The 14,489-nt window shown below is 36.4% G+C and overlaps 2 protein-coding genes across 2 annotated transcripts; one reads left to right on the top strand and one right to left on the bottom strand.

The window, feature by feature from the left end:
- The first annotated feature begins 1,407 nt into the window (after positions 1–1,407).
- agr2 (anterior gradient 2) lies at positions 1,408–3,501 on the top strand. Its single transcript, XM_027133758.2, has 8 exons — positions 1,408–1,542; positions 1,684–1,822; positions 2,011–2,074; positions 2,495–2,547; positions 2,657–2,733; positions 2,817–2,880; positions 2,970–3,053; positions 3,200–3,501. Exons 2-8 carry the CDS (start codon positions 1,693–1,695, stop codon positions 3,247–3,249), a joined length of 522 nt encoding a protein of 173 aa, XP_026989559.1. The 5' UTR covers positions 1,408–1,542; positions 1,684–1,692; the 3' UTR covers positions 3,250–3,501.
- tspan13b (tetraspanin 13b) lies at positions 3,323–13,738 on the bottom strand. Its single transcript, XM_027133740.2, has 6 exons — positions 13,470–13,738; positions 11,317–11,484; positions 10,347–10,427; positions 8,795–8,908; positions 7,144–7,254; positions 3,323–6,090 (listed from the first exon to the last, which is right to left on the bottom strand). Exons 1-6 carry the CDS (start codon positions 13,530–13,532, stop codon positions 6,016–6,018), a joined length of 612 nt encoding a protein of 203 aa, XP_026989541.1. The 5' UTR covers positions 13,533–13,738; the 3' UTR covers positions 3,323–6,015.
- Positions 13,739–14,489: the final 751 nt, after the last annotated feature.

Here is a 14,489-nt window from a genome sequence, read left to right as displayed (position 1 = left end):
CTGAAACATCAACATACAACAAACTGTCTTCCTTCCTCTGCTTGGGTTTCTGCCCAGACAAACGTCAGCAGTGGTACAATCTATAAAATAACAACCAGTTAAAAAATCTAAAACATGTCCAATTTAAGTTTCCTTTAAGAAACGATAACCAGTGTAGGTTTTAAATAGATAAGAAATTATTTAGTAATATATTTTAAGTGATTAGCTTCGTTAAAGTTGATCAAGCATAGTATTTTTTTAGTATTCTGTATAGTATAGTATATATTTTTTAGTGTTATTTTTAATATACTGTATTGATGCGAAACAACTAAATGACATATTTAATGTCTCAATTTAATCAATTTTATTCAGATGTTTATTTAGGTAAATATTTTTTTTACAATGTCATTACATTGTACTACTAACATTGTACTACTACATAAAAATACGGTTGCTTTAGAGTATATCTGTAAGTATCTGTAACATCTGTATGTATTTTAAGAAAAAGTTTTGACACAGGTATATAGACCGCTTTTCATTGTGTAACGACAATCACATTTCTATACATTTGATAATTTATTACATTTTTATCTAAACAGCGGCATTAATCTCCATTCTAAGATAATTACACTCTATATATGTCTTACATACTATTACATATATATAAGATAATAACATCCTACTGTATATATGTAGAACGGTGTTTTAAATATAGGATGTAATTATCTTGGAATGGAGATTTGAATTTGAATAGAATTCAAGTAACGCAACAATTTACATAAAAGTTGTATACGTATAAACGTGTAGTGCAAATATTGTTTAGTATTGAATCCTGTGTATACAATGAAAGATAAAATGTATGTAGCCATGAAAAAATAAAATTCGAATAGTTGAATGAATTGAATTGTATTCAAATCTTCATTCCAAGATAATTCCATCGTATATATATATATATATATATATATATATATATATATATATATATATATATATATATATATATATATAAAATAATTGTTCTATCTAGTTAGTAAATTCCTTTTTTAGGAAGTTTTTTTTTTTCACCCTGAATAACACGTCATGGCTTTGTCACTGGTAGTGAAAGCTGTTTAACAAAAGCCTGACATCACGATTAAGACATGAGCCAATCATAAAAAGCCTAATCATTAAAGGCTTTGCCTAGAATTGATGACATTCTGCTGACCTGGCCTTGGCACGAAGCCAACCGCAACCGAAATGAATACATTTTCTTAATTTTTTTGGACTTTTAGAGAAAGACCAAACCTCTGAAAATGTATCATGCTTTTGACTTTTATTCAAGTGATATTCAGAAAAACATTTTGCCAAATTTAAAGGAGATTTACCGAGGGTGTAAAGGTAAATAAAAACTCTTTTAGGATGGTGTAGAATCAGGCATTCCTGAAGAGGAAAATGAGGAGGGGCGGGACATGCAGGTGAACAGGTGTATAAATGCAGCTCAGGTAAGAGTGAGCTACCACAGCAGGACTGGGAGACTGAACACACAGACACACACACACTCGCTAAAGGGAAACCCGAGAACAGGTGAGAGCTTTCTGCACTGACAAAACTTTTCTTTTTTCTATTTCCACTTTCATTCCATGAGACTTCTCTTTGTTCGATAGTCAGATACTCTTGAATTGATATCCATCTTAGTCTCACTGTATAAAAATCTCTTTCGATCAGCCTGTGAAGATGATTAAAGGACTTCTGTCAGTACTCTTGGTCCTGGTGGTCGTGACTTCCACCATGGGGAAGCCAGACAAAACCTCTGAAAAGCCTGCAGTCAAGAAGGAGAAACGAATTCCTCAGACTCTCTCCAGAGGTGATTATAGATTACTACATTATAATGTATTGCTTACAATTCACACTATGTTTTTTTTTTTATTTTATTTTATTCTTATTTGCTTCATTCTTGTATAATCTCCTCCTTCAGTAAAGCCCATATTATGTGATCTCAAATTGGGAGAAAACTCTGTGCTTCTTTGTGACTTTGCTGTTTCTTCTTCTCAGGATGGGGAGATCAACTGATCTGGGCTCAGACCTACGAGGAAGCGCTCTTCCTGGCACGTTCACAGTAAGTTGAAGTATTTGTATGCAATGTTGGGACATACAGGATGTGTTCATCAACCATTTTTTATACTAACGATTAGAATGACGTTTTGGAATTTGCTTCATTGTCCAGTATCTTTTACAAGCATTTCGGCATAGTGCTTTATAGCAAAGTCTAATAAAACAACTTATAGTTTATCCAGTTTAATAAGAATTTTAAGGCTCTGATTGCACATTCTGGATGAGTTATTCAACTATATCATTACTAAACGCTTGGATGATGTATTGGAATTTGTTTCAGTTTCCAATATCTTTTACAAGGAAATGAAAATGCTTTGCTTAAATAGTCAGAGAAGCCTCTAAACATGGTGCTGTGAATGAATCTTTTCATGTGTGACTAGATATAAAACATATTTTTAATAAAACTCTAATTCTATTTCTACAGAAACAAGCCCCTGATGGTTATCTTCCACTTGAACGAATGTCCACACAGTCAGGGTAAAGTCAGGAACTTCATATCCGTTAATGTTTAAGGGGTTATTTGCACATTTATTTAGCTCTTTGCTAAATATTAGATGAGCAAATATTTGTTTTGTTCCCACACCAGGCCTGAAGAAGGCTTTCGCTGAGGACAAAGAGATCCAGAAACTAGCCGACGATGACTTCATCCTTTTGAACCTGGTGGTGAGTCTTATATCTTAAACTCTTATGGATTTCTCTGTGGATGAAATGGAAATGATGTGATTTTACGAATCTGTGTATTACAGTATGAAACCACAGATAAGCACCTGTCTCCTGATGGGCAGTACGTTCCCAGAATCATCTTTGTCGGTGAGTGTATATATTAGACTCTATAAATTTATCTTTCTAAAAAAATAAAGAAAAAACGAATAAAAATGACCTCTTTATTTTTTTTCCAGATCCCTCAATGACTGTTCGTGCTGACATCACTGGCCGTTATGCCAACCGTATGTACGCTTATGAGCCCAGTGACCTGACACTCCGTAAGTGGACTAATTTCATTCTAATAATTTGTTACATTCTTAATTTTACTCACTGTAGAATTGATGTTTCATTGACAATCATAGTCTTTATAAGCAGAATCCTACTACATTTAAGACCTAAATGACATTTTTATTCACTCTCACAGTGCAGAACAACATGCTCAGAGCCAAAAAGCTCCTGAAGACAGAGTTGTAAGGTACAACCTCATGATGTCTTCCATCCTGGAGTGGACTTTCTCTCCCATTTAGAATTTAAGGTCTTTTATCTGTTATAATACTGTAAAAAAAAGAAAAAGAAAAAAAAAAAAAGCGCACTGGAAATCTTTGAAGTCATTTTTTGGATGTATTTTGTTTTGAGATTCTGTTACTGTCAGCCTTACAGATCGAATTTTCATCTACTGCATCAGGGATGCACATGTTTTGGATAAATAAAGATAAAATCTGTTCAGCTCTGTTCTTGTGTCTTCATTAGTAATGAAATGAGCATCACTCCCACATTTCTGGACTCCCTGCTAGTAAATAATTGCCCTCACTAGAGTGTTTAAGCAGGTAGGATTAGGTTTTATCAACTTCTTATTAGCTCTTCTGGGTTTTTCCTCTCCTGTAAAAACCTATCAAAATATTTACCATGCATGTGTCTGGTATCTCAGATCTTACAGATAGGTAAGACAACAAAAAAAGAAACAACTAGATTAAATATAACATAATTAGTTACATTCATTTTTCTAAAAAATCTACATTCCATAAAACCTGAAGACAAGAATTAAAGTCATGGAATTTTAAACAAGTATAAATAAAGAAATATGATTCGTTTTTTTTCCCTCCCAGTTCAGCTACAATACAGTCTAAAAAGATTTCAATGGGACTGATTTTACATTCGAAACATCTGATCCTCCAGTTGACAGAACGATATAGATGTAGCTGTAGAAAAAGACATCACAATCTGCCAACAACCAACAACCCAGATTTAGGAAAGTAAGGATAGGAATATTTTTGTGAGGTAGCTTAATAATGCTTGTGATGCTATTATTTAGCATAAACTGAGGTATTTTCCCCAGATTAATGGACTACAAATAGGATGTATTAATATTATACAAAATATTAATATTTCTAGTTTCTTGATAAATAAAGAATGGTTTTTATCTGATTTTTTTAAATCTTAGAAAAAGGTTTCTTCTAGCACCCTAGCTAGGTTTTCAGTCCCACTGGGTACAGCAGAGGTTTCATCGAAGCTGCTATTAACATAAAATACACGTATATAAGACATAAGCATGAAATAACAAAAGTGTGATCATGATTTTTAACATTTTGCTTGGATGTTCTAGCACATTACTGCGTTTAATTCAGAACCAAGTGCTTTTTCGTTGCCACCCCATAGTTCCAGGGTCCTCCTGTTCGAACCAGAGCTCAGGTTACTGTCTGTGTGGAGTTTTGTGTTCTCTGTGTGAGCACAGGTTTTTTTTTTTCTCCTATGATCTACAGTTTCCTTGTACTGTCTAACAAAACGTGCATGCAGGTGAATGGGTTCTATTAAATTGGTCACTAGGTGCGATTGAGTGTGATGGCCTGGTGTCCTATCTGGGGTATATTCCAGTCTCATACTCTGGGTTTCTAGAATAGGACCCAGATGCCCATTATGAGGCTGAAATGAAAGATAAGGATTTTTGAACATTTTAAAAATGTGCTTTTGATTAAATCGGCACCTAAGTAACGTATATAATTGAAGGATAGAATTGTATTAAATTAAAAATGCCTGTTTAAGAGAATAGAAGTGTAGTGAATAATGCATAGCTCCAGGAACTCTGGCACGCTTGACCAGTTTGCCTGAAGCTTGAGTTAAAGGAAGCCCACCAGCTCATATCCTGTAAGGAGGGGTGAAGGGCAAAACCGGTGAAGTATTTTACGGGAAACTCGGTTGCCTAGATACCCAATTACAAAAGCAGGTCAGTGATTCCTGGTTGTTGTTGTTGTTTTGTCTTTTACAAACTGACCAATCAAAACTGGTTTTAGGAATGAAGGAAACAATTAGTCTAAAAAAAAAAAAAATCCTGAGAACAGGAAAGAAAACGGAAACTGTTTGCTTTCTTTAAACCCAGTAATTAACCGAAACAAAAACCGGACAACAGAAATGAGGACAAAGAAAAAATCTGCCCTTTATTCAGATTTTTTCCCCCCAACATTTATTTATTTTTTTGTGTAATGAAGATGAAGGCATAGTTCACAGAACCGTAGAATATGGATGCACAATATAGTGAAGTGTTCATGCACAAAGCCAAATCCACACAAGAATGCACACATGATAGCACACACAAGTATGATGTAAGTTTTGTGATGGATTCCCGAGCTACAGTTGATCAAACCAAGAGTACTAAACTTAATGTAACAGGATGTGGTGTTTCTGTACTACGGATAATGAATAAAAACCGTGCACTGTTCTTTTTACACCAAATGAGTTAACTTCAAATTTCTTGTCATGCAGATGAATAAATAAAATGCATATTAATCAAACAAAAGAGGATGATCGATTTATTGCATTCATATCAGTAACAAGAATCTGATTAACGATACTATTCTCCCTTCGCCCAGAGTTTTTTTTCTCTCTAGGCTTGTTTATTTTTTCATAAGATGGTAAATATGAGAGTTACTTTTAGCCCTTAACTATACAACTAAGTGTTTCCTCGATTTCATTTGATGTCGTGGTAGCTCCATTCAAGACAACAAAAATTCAGCTCAATGATATATACACGATGAAGATGATGATGATGATGATGATTATATACCTCAGAACACTGCACTCTTTCAAAATGATCAACACACGCAGCAGCGAGAACGAGCAGTGATCTCTGCTTCAGAGAAAGCAAACACACACTTCTGATGTTGGACAGAGCTCTAGTAAGAAGTCCAGTAGTCAGACAAGTTTGCAGGATGGAGGACAGGAAGTTGCCATGTCCAGGCTGGGGGTTTACAGGAAGGCGCTTGGATTGGCTCGTGGATCTTTCTGGTTCCTGTATCTGTAGGTTAGCCACACCCCCAGGATCTACAAAATAGGAAACAGGAGAGGCAAAAACTAAATACAGGGATGCTCGCCTTACTGAAACATGGAAAGTGTGTTTTGTATTCAGTGGGTGGTCATTTCTCAATAAAAATGACACATTTGCTCTTTTATTTCTATTACTTTTTTAAGACGAATAACAGAATAATAATAATATAAATGAAATCTTAATCTCTTCTGTAAATCTTTGATGTATTTTTGACAAAATAGGACAACTAATCAATAAATAAACAAATATATTACAAGGACGTCTGTGAGGTTTAAGCACTCTTGCGCAATAAATAAAACAATATCTGACTGCCTGAAGGTGGCCAAGTTTTTCAGTACACCACAATGGAGTACACCAAATTTCAGCTCACTCTGAAAAGCATGTACTTGGGTTTTGCTTCTCCCCATATTTGAGGATGTTTGGGAGATGCACTTGTTCCACAATTTCTCAAAACAACCATAGAAAATGTTTCTGGATCTTCTGAAAATGCTCAAAAGCACAGCAAATATACAGTATATATGTTCATTCATTCATTCATTCATTCATTCAATTTCTACCGCTTATCCGAACTTCTCGGGTCACGGGGAGCATGTGCCTATCTCAGGCGTCATCGGGCATCAAGGCAGGATACACCCTGGACGGAGTGCCAACCCATCACAGGACACACACACACACACTCATTCACTCACACACTCACACACTACGGACAATTTTCCAGAGATGCCAATCAACCTACCATGCATGTGTTTGGACCGGGGGAAGAAACCGGAGTACCCAGAGGAAACCCCGAGGCACGGGGAGAACATGCAAACTCCACACACACAAGGTGGAGGCGGGAATCAAACCCCCAACCCTGGAGGTGTGAGGCGAACGTGCTAACCACTATACCCAGTATATATATATATATATATTTATTTTATATTGCAAGCTTCTGTGGTTATTGTTAAAGGAAATATTGTGGCAGCAATCAGCAAACAATGTTTTGTACATCGCTGGTATCTATTTATACTTTCATCATTTTAGACCTCCAGTAAAAGTTCGGGCCTTACCTCAGTGAAGCTAAAGAAAAGTCCGATCCCTCCGACGATGCGCAGCACCTCCCCGACATGCTCCAGGATCTTTGCTGCACACGTGTCACATGTGGAATGAATGAAACAGGCCTGCAGGAGGAAGAAATCAAAATCAGTACTTAATCTTTGATAAACAACATTAGCTATACTGTAGAGCAGGGTCCGTATTTATGAAAATTCTTAGTGTAAAGAGTTTCTCCTAATGACCAAATTCTAAGAAAAGTCTTAGAAAAGTTGAAAGAAGATCCCAGTAAAGATAAAAGTTATTCATTAAGCATTTTAACCCTTAAAAGAGCTCATAAGGTCAATAAGTGTTAGGAGTCAAGAGGAGGAGTTTTAAGAGACTTTATCAGAGGAGAAAATGGCTGAAAGAGGGTGTGAAGAGGGAGAGGAAATGTATTTAAATGTACAATATTTAATAATGATAGTGAGGTAATAAGACGCTACAGATTAGATCGTGTAGGGATTATATTTATGACCAATCATATTAGAGATAACATCTCTGACACAGAAATGCCATAGAGCAGAAATGCCATAGAGATGTTTACATTTACGGCCGTTAGCGCATCTCTAACGAACGTAATCCCTACTCGATAAGGACTCAAATATCTTAACATAGAGACAAAGTGAAGTCTTATAATACATCCTTTTTTTTATTGAACAACCAATCACAATCCTGAATCACTCATAGACCAAGATTCCTAGTTAGAAAAGCCTTGTTTTTAATCAAAATTAGGAGCTTTCTGAGATCATTCTTCGAATCTTTATGAATACAGGCCCTGGAGTGGCAGGCTTTTGTCTTGTCTCACCCTGAGGGTGAGAACGATCCATCATTGATTACACAGAGAGGGATGTTACAGCTGGTCTGCAAAATTTATCTCTTAAAAAAAAAAAAAACTCTCCCGCATGTGCTAGTCTACACAGACGTGAAAAAAGGCGATCTGTTTTTGAATATTTTCTGATGTTATATCAATAGAAAGAAAGGATCAGTAAAACACGACTATTTTTATCAGTTATTTCATTTTTATGTTCCTTTAAATTGGCATCCGTGTGAAATTATCAGTGCAATGAAGGTTAGTGAAATAAAACAGACTAAACAAGCCTGACGTTCATAAACATCCGTATCGTCTACACTAAAACTAGAGCAAAAATGTTCAACAGATTAGACATCCAATGACCTTGAACTTACTGCTTAATTAAAACAAGAACAAAACCACAATGTCCCAGGATTGTTAAATAACACAACGTACTAGTTTAAAGCAAGTGATAAAGTCATAAAGCTCGAAAATAAATCTGAAATATATCAATGTGTGCATGTGTGTACACATATTTAGCCCTAGGTAGTGTAATAGAGCACAATCACCTTGTCCTGACAAAATTTGTGTTGGGTTGTGATTTGTTTCAGGTTTTATTTGAAACAGACAAAAAAATATTTGCCTCTGGTAACTGAGGTTAAGGTTAGAATTAGGGTTTAGGCGTTCATAGGTGTTCATATTTTCTCAATAGAAGGTCCCCGGAAAGACAGAAAAAAATATGTTTGTGTGTGTGTGTGTGAAAGAGAGAGAAAAAGAGAGAGAGAGGGAGAGAGAGAGAGAGAGAGAGAGAGAGAGAGAGAGAGAGAGAGAATTACAGCTGGACAGGTGCTGTTGACTTCCACGTGAGAGAATCCGCAGCAGTTCAGGCTCTTCTCGACATCCCTTTGTGTGGTCTGTGAGTTGTTCCAGCCCACCTCCAACAGCTCATTCTGCACACACACACACACACACACACACACACACACACACACACACACACACACACACACACACACACACAAACACACACACACACAAACACACACACAAACACACACACACACACAAACACTAACTTAGTTTACTGACGGTTTAAATCCAATTTCCTCATTTTAAGCGTTTTTGTAGTATTTCTGTCATATATATTTTGTGTCTCTGTGTGGCTTTAAGATTTGGCTCTCTCAGGGGCAAATGGTCTGAATGGGCTAACTAGGTTCTTTAAAAAAAACAATATAAGGGAATACTTGGCAACCACTTTAGATATTTGCTGTTATGTAAAGATCTAAAGATTGATGAGGATATTTGTGAGTACAACAGCACCATAAGATGAGTCCACAGAATAATACGATGATGTGAGGCTGGGGATGAGTTCTTTCTAGATATGTTCTTTCTGTTCTGTAGATTCACGCAGATTATCATGCAGATACAGTCCTGTGAAGCGATTACACAGAGTGAAACTCTGCCTTGATTTGTTCTAATTCTTTTCAAGCACATCCATGACATGTCATCAGCATGATTAATTCACAAGTTGGCCAAAAGTTTGCAGACTGATGTTGGGTGAGGAGATTTGGGGTCCGGTCTGACCAGTTCATCCCAATGGTGTTCAGTGGGGTTGAGTCAGAGTCAGAGCTCTGTGCAGGACACTCGATTTCTTCTACATCAGCCTGACAGTCATGTGTTCATGGAGCTTGCTTTGTGCACAAGGGCATTGTCATGTTGGCACAGCTTTCTTAGGTTCAGTGAAGAGAAACTCGAATGCTTGGTCTAAGATCAAATTCAAGTGCACACAAACTTCTGCCCACACAGTGTCAAGTCAAATCAAGTCAAGTCACAGTGTGGCCATAAAGATGATAGATTACTAATGTGTCACTTTGAAATATGCACACAACTGTGGGTGTGTGGTAGCCTTGTGGTTAAGGTGTTGGGCTACCAATCGGAAGGTTGTGAGTCCGATCCCAGGTTCACCAAGCTGCCACTATTGGGCCCCTGAGCAACCCTCAGATGTATATTTAAAAAAAAATGAGATAAAGTCGCTCTGGATAAGAGCATTTGCCATGTTGTACATGTAAACAACTATCATCATCTTAAAAAAAGTATAGTATTTACAATGTAACTCAAAGACATACATGAATATATTTCAGAGAAAGGCACAAAAGCTTGAATCCACACAGAATTTCAAGGCAGCAAATCAAGAGATTTCCCAAAATACACTGTAATATATAACTGATCAGCAGGCTAAAGTGAGTGCCAAGAAAAACAGCAGCACTTCACTTCATTATCTCACCACCATTAAACTGCAAAATTAATTAGCATGACACGCAGAGAGCCTCTGATACTGATTGGTTTTCTGGACTTTATGAAAAGTGTTATGATCTGATCAGATGTTACCTGCTGCTGTTTGTTAATGGCCAGACACGCACTGGACACAGAGAACTGGACCACAAACACCAGAAACAGGATAATCATGTACTAATAACCATGGGATAAGGAGAGATAAAGGAATAAAAACAGAGCATGATGAATATTCGACTTTCATGGGGTATCTGTTTCTGAACTGCAGAGCGTGCACTGTACAGCTCTGCTACGAAGCGTAAATGGACACCGAGCATCTTATTGCATGCTAATGGAAAATAAAAGGGGACAAACAATGGCTATAAATGAGCGAGGACAGTTGAGCCTTGACATCCCTTAAACAATGAAGGTGCATATTTGATTACAAAGCTGACTTTTTAAAAGGAATAAAAGTCAAACCTTAGAAAAAAATCCAAATCTCAAGGAAAAAAAAAAATGACGTCCATGTATTAATGCATTGTTTATGGATATGTACAAATTACAAAAGGTTGGAACATAATGTTTGCAATATGTAGAGATAAAAGACCAAAATAATCAAATGATGGATGAACGTTAAGCCGACTTACAGTTATATCCTAAGTGGTTTGTTTCTCCTACTGCACAGCACAACTAGGGTTAGGGTTAGGGTTAGGGTTAGGGTTAGGGTTACTATACTAGAGCTACTCTGGATATTGTGGACCAGCTAGTTCCATTTATCACTTACATCACTTACAGTGACTCTAGAATTTATATTTGTTTAACAGCTGCAGACTGTCAAGTTATCAAGAAACTAAAATCTTTGTTAAAAACTTCGAGCACTTCTTTACCTCTGTTACTAAGCATGGACACTGGAGACTCCTTCCAAAATACATAAATCATGCTAAACATCTCTCAACATATGAATCAGGCAAAATGCCCAGAACAAGCAGGTAGCCAGACACAAACATCTTTTTACATGCCTCTTAGGCAAATCTATTCCAGTGGCTTTTTGGCAAGGGAACAGACATGTTTCACAGCAAAAGGATACAAAAAATAGAAGAACTTGGTGATGCTTTATGGCACCAATAAGTCCAGCCAAAGCGACAAGGAAGAGAAAGACCCCAATGCCAATGATTCCCCCTACCACCTGGAAACTGGAGACCAGGCCAAACCACTTTCCCCAGGCAGCGATGCCGATCATCAACATGCTCACCATCTGCAGGGGGACACACAACACAGGGACACAGCAGTCACACAGTGAGTCAGCGAGGATAAAAACAACAATATAACAGATAAAACAAGATACAGAAGCTAGACGTGATACAAGGTTCAAAATTATATATTATATAATATATATATAATATAAAACAATAATGTTAAGGTCACATTTTGGATATAAAAGTTTAACCAGTTTAATTAAATTTTATTCATATGTTATTCATATACAGCTACTACTGGACCAGTTTAGTCTGATTTAACTTAACATTCAGCAACAAGCTCCAAGACATAGAGGTGGTAGAGCATTTTCTTATTTAGCTCCCAAACTTTGGAATAGTCTCCCTGATAGTGTTCGGGGCGCAGACACACTTTCCCAGTTTAAATGTAGATTAAAAACTCATCTCTTCAGTCAGGCGTACACATAATACATCCCATAATATCATGCACCAGTACATCAGACCAGCGCATTTTTTATCAACGGCAGATATGTTAATCCCTTTCCACTGCTTTTCTCTTTGTACCTATCCCGAGGCATCCAGACACTGTACCAGCTCCAATCGTCCTCTGTGGGACGAAGCCTTTGGACATCCACTGAGCCGAGGCCGACTCTAAGAATCCTGAGACATCTCCAGTTAGACTCTGTGGTACTCAGGAGATCAGAAGTCCTTGAACCTCACACCAATACAACATTTAACTGACTGTATATTACAATCACACCCCCAGTGTCACCCATATGAGGATGGGTTCCCCCTTGAGTCCGGTTCCTCTCAAGGTTTCTTCCTTTACCAATTTAAGGGAGTTTTTCCTTGCCACTGCTGCCTGAGTCACCTCAGACTTGCTCATAGGGGAATAAATACATACACACTGTGAACTATATACAACTAATAATAATCTAGAATTTTTATTCTGTTAATTCTTATTTCTTTTATTATTCGTTATTTCCTTTATCATTAATTATGTTTACCTTCTGCTCTGTGTTTATGTTCTGTAAAGCTGCTTTGAGACAATGTCTATTGTAAAAAGCGCTATACAAATAAACTTGAATTGAATTGAATTGAACATAGAAATCCAATAAACATGCCTTTTAAATGTGCGTGTTCAAATGGCTTGATGTGATTCTACATGCTTATATATTTCGTTTTATAAACAGACATCACCCACATCTTTTAACTCCTCTTATATTGCTTTTTTTTAATACCAACTGATGGCTGGTAAAGAAAACACTAATGAACCATGTTTGCTGCTAAAAAGCTGCTACTGTAAAGCAAGACACGCCCCTGTGTACGGGATATAAACTTAATTGAGAGCATTTAATTGGGTGAGAACAAAACAAGTACAGGATGGGTCAGTTAAAAGATTTAATTGTTTTCCAGGAAGTAACAAACTATAAAATAAATGTTATTGGTGTCATAACATTATATACACACAAAGATCTAAAAAGCTTTGAAACATGTGACAAGGAGCTTGTCATAAACAAGAGAAAGTGATTTAAAGGGTTCAATAGGACACAAATGTAACTTATTATGTCAAGAATTAGGATGTGTTTTAAAATGAAAGAATAAAAAATAACAACAAAACACATACACGAAGATGTAATCAGGCCAAGGTCAAAAACAAGACATGAAGGAAGGAAACAGAAAGGAAACATGGGCTTTATTCCATAGTTACACATAATAATAATAATATGCTCGAATGAAATAGCACACATTTTATAATATTTTGTTCCATTTCAGAGATAACAGTGTTAAACAACCCCAGTGCCAGACTGTGGAGACAGATACAGTGAAACCAAAAACCCCTGATTATCTTGAATAATTCACATTAACCCAGTTGCTTGGATATTGTTTACCAAGATTACTGTGACAACTTTACGCAACACATTTTACGCACCAAAATTTACGCACTACATTTTACGCACGTCTATGTAAGTCCTTAGAGCTGAGAAAAATGTGTCCATATGGTTGTTTCCCGTTAGCTACTCACCACATAGAGGATGTTGAGGGCGCAGAGGGAATTCTTGGAGCAGGTGAATCCGGCGCAGCTCATTTTAGTCGATGATTTGCTCTCAAAACTATGCGCAAAAACACCAAAAAAGCGCAAACCCTAAGCACGGTTACATAAAACCCTACAGTTAAACGTATAACTGACTGCTGCGGTGAGTAGAGCAGGTGAATGAATGAATAAAACGCAGCTGACTGCAAAACGCTGTACAAGCCTGACGAATGTCTAAGGGTTGCCAGATCCTCGAAATGAGAGGCAAGCTTTCTGTGTTCACTTCAAGTCTTGAGAGGCGACAACAAAAACAGTAAATTCATCTTATTGGGGTTTATTTGATCTATAATAATTGGATTTATTAGTGTGTTAAATTGGGAAACAATGTTAAATTGTTACATGCATTTCTTTAGCACCTAAATACAAAGCTATATAGAAATATCCATTCTATCTGGTAAAACTGCTAGATCATCTTTTCCCACTTATTACTTTACTAAATTCTTTTGTTGATATGTTTACATAAAATTGACATGTTTCCAATGTGTTTTTAAAAGTAGCTCTGGATGATAAGATCTAGTTGTTCATCTGTGGCTCATTTGGTAACTATTTTCATTGACAGAGCAAAAATGAACAAAATATTTGTAACCTTTTACTTAATATTAATATTAACTTTGCTCTTTTTATACAAGCAATATTACATCTGTAATCATGCTGTTGTAGTAAATAAGGCTGTGGGGACCTGTTGCCTTGTGTAAATCACAGCAAAATATATTTACCTTTTTAATGTGAAAAAAGTTGTTGAGCATGTTGTTGTAGATGTAGCTCTATTTTCTCTTACTTCTACAGATGGTCAGATTTATTTTCATTTCAATTCCATTTCAATTTTAATGTCACCTTTACAGAAATATATTATTTATACACTATATATACACACACTGTATGCTAATTTGATTTTATTTATAGTTTTTACATTATAGTAGAAAATACAATAACAGTGTATTTTCTGTGCTA

Source organism: Tachysurus fulvidraco, chromosome 7, assembly GCF_022655615.1.
Source record: "Tachysurus fulvidraco isolate hzauxx_2018 chromosome 7, HZAU_PFXX_2.0, whole genome shotgun sequence".
Taxonomy (NCBI): Eukaryota; Metazoa; Chordata; class Actinopteri; order Siluriformes; family Bagridae; genus Tachysurus; species Tachysurus fulvidraco.
Note: the sequence above shows the minus strand (reverse complement) of the source record. Positions and strands in the feature narration are given on the sequence as shown.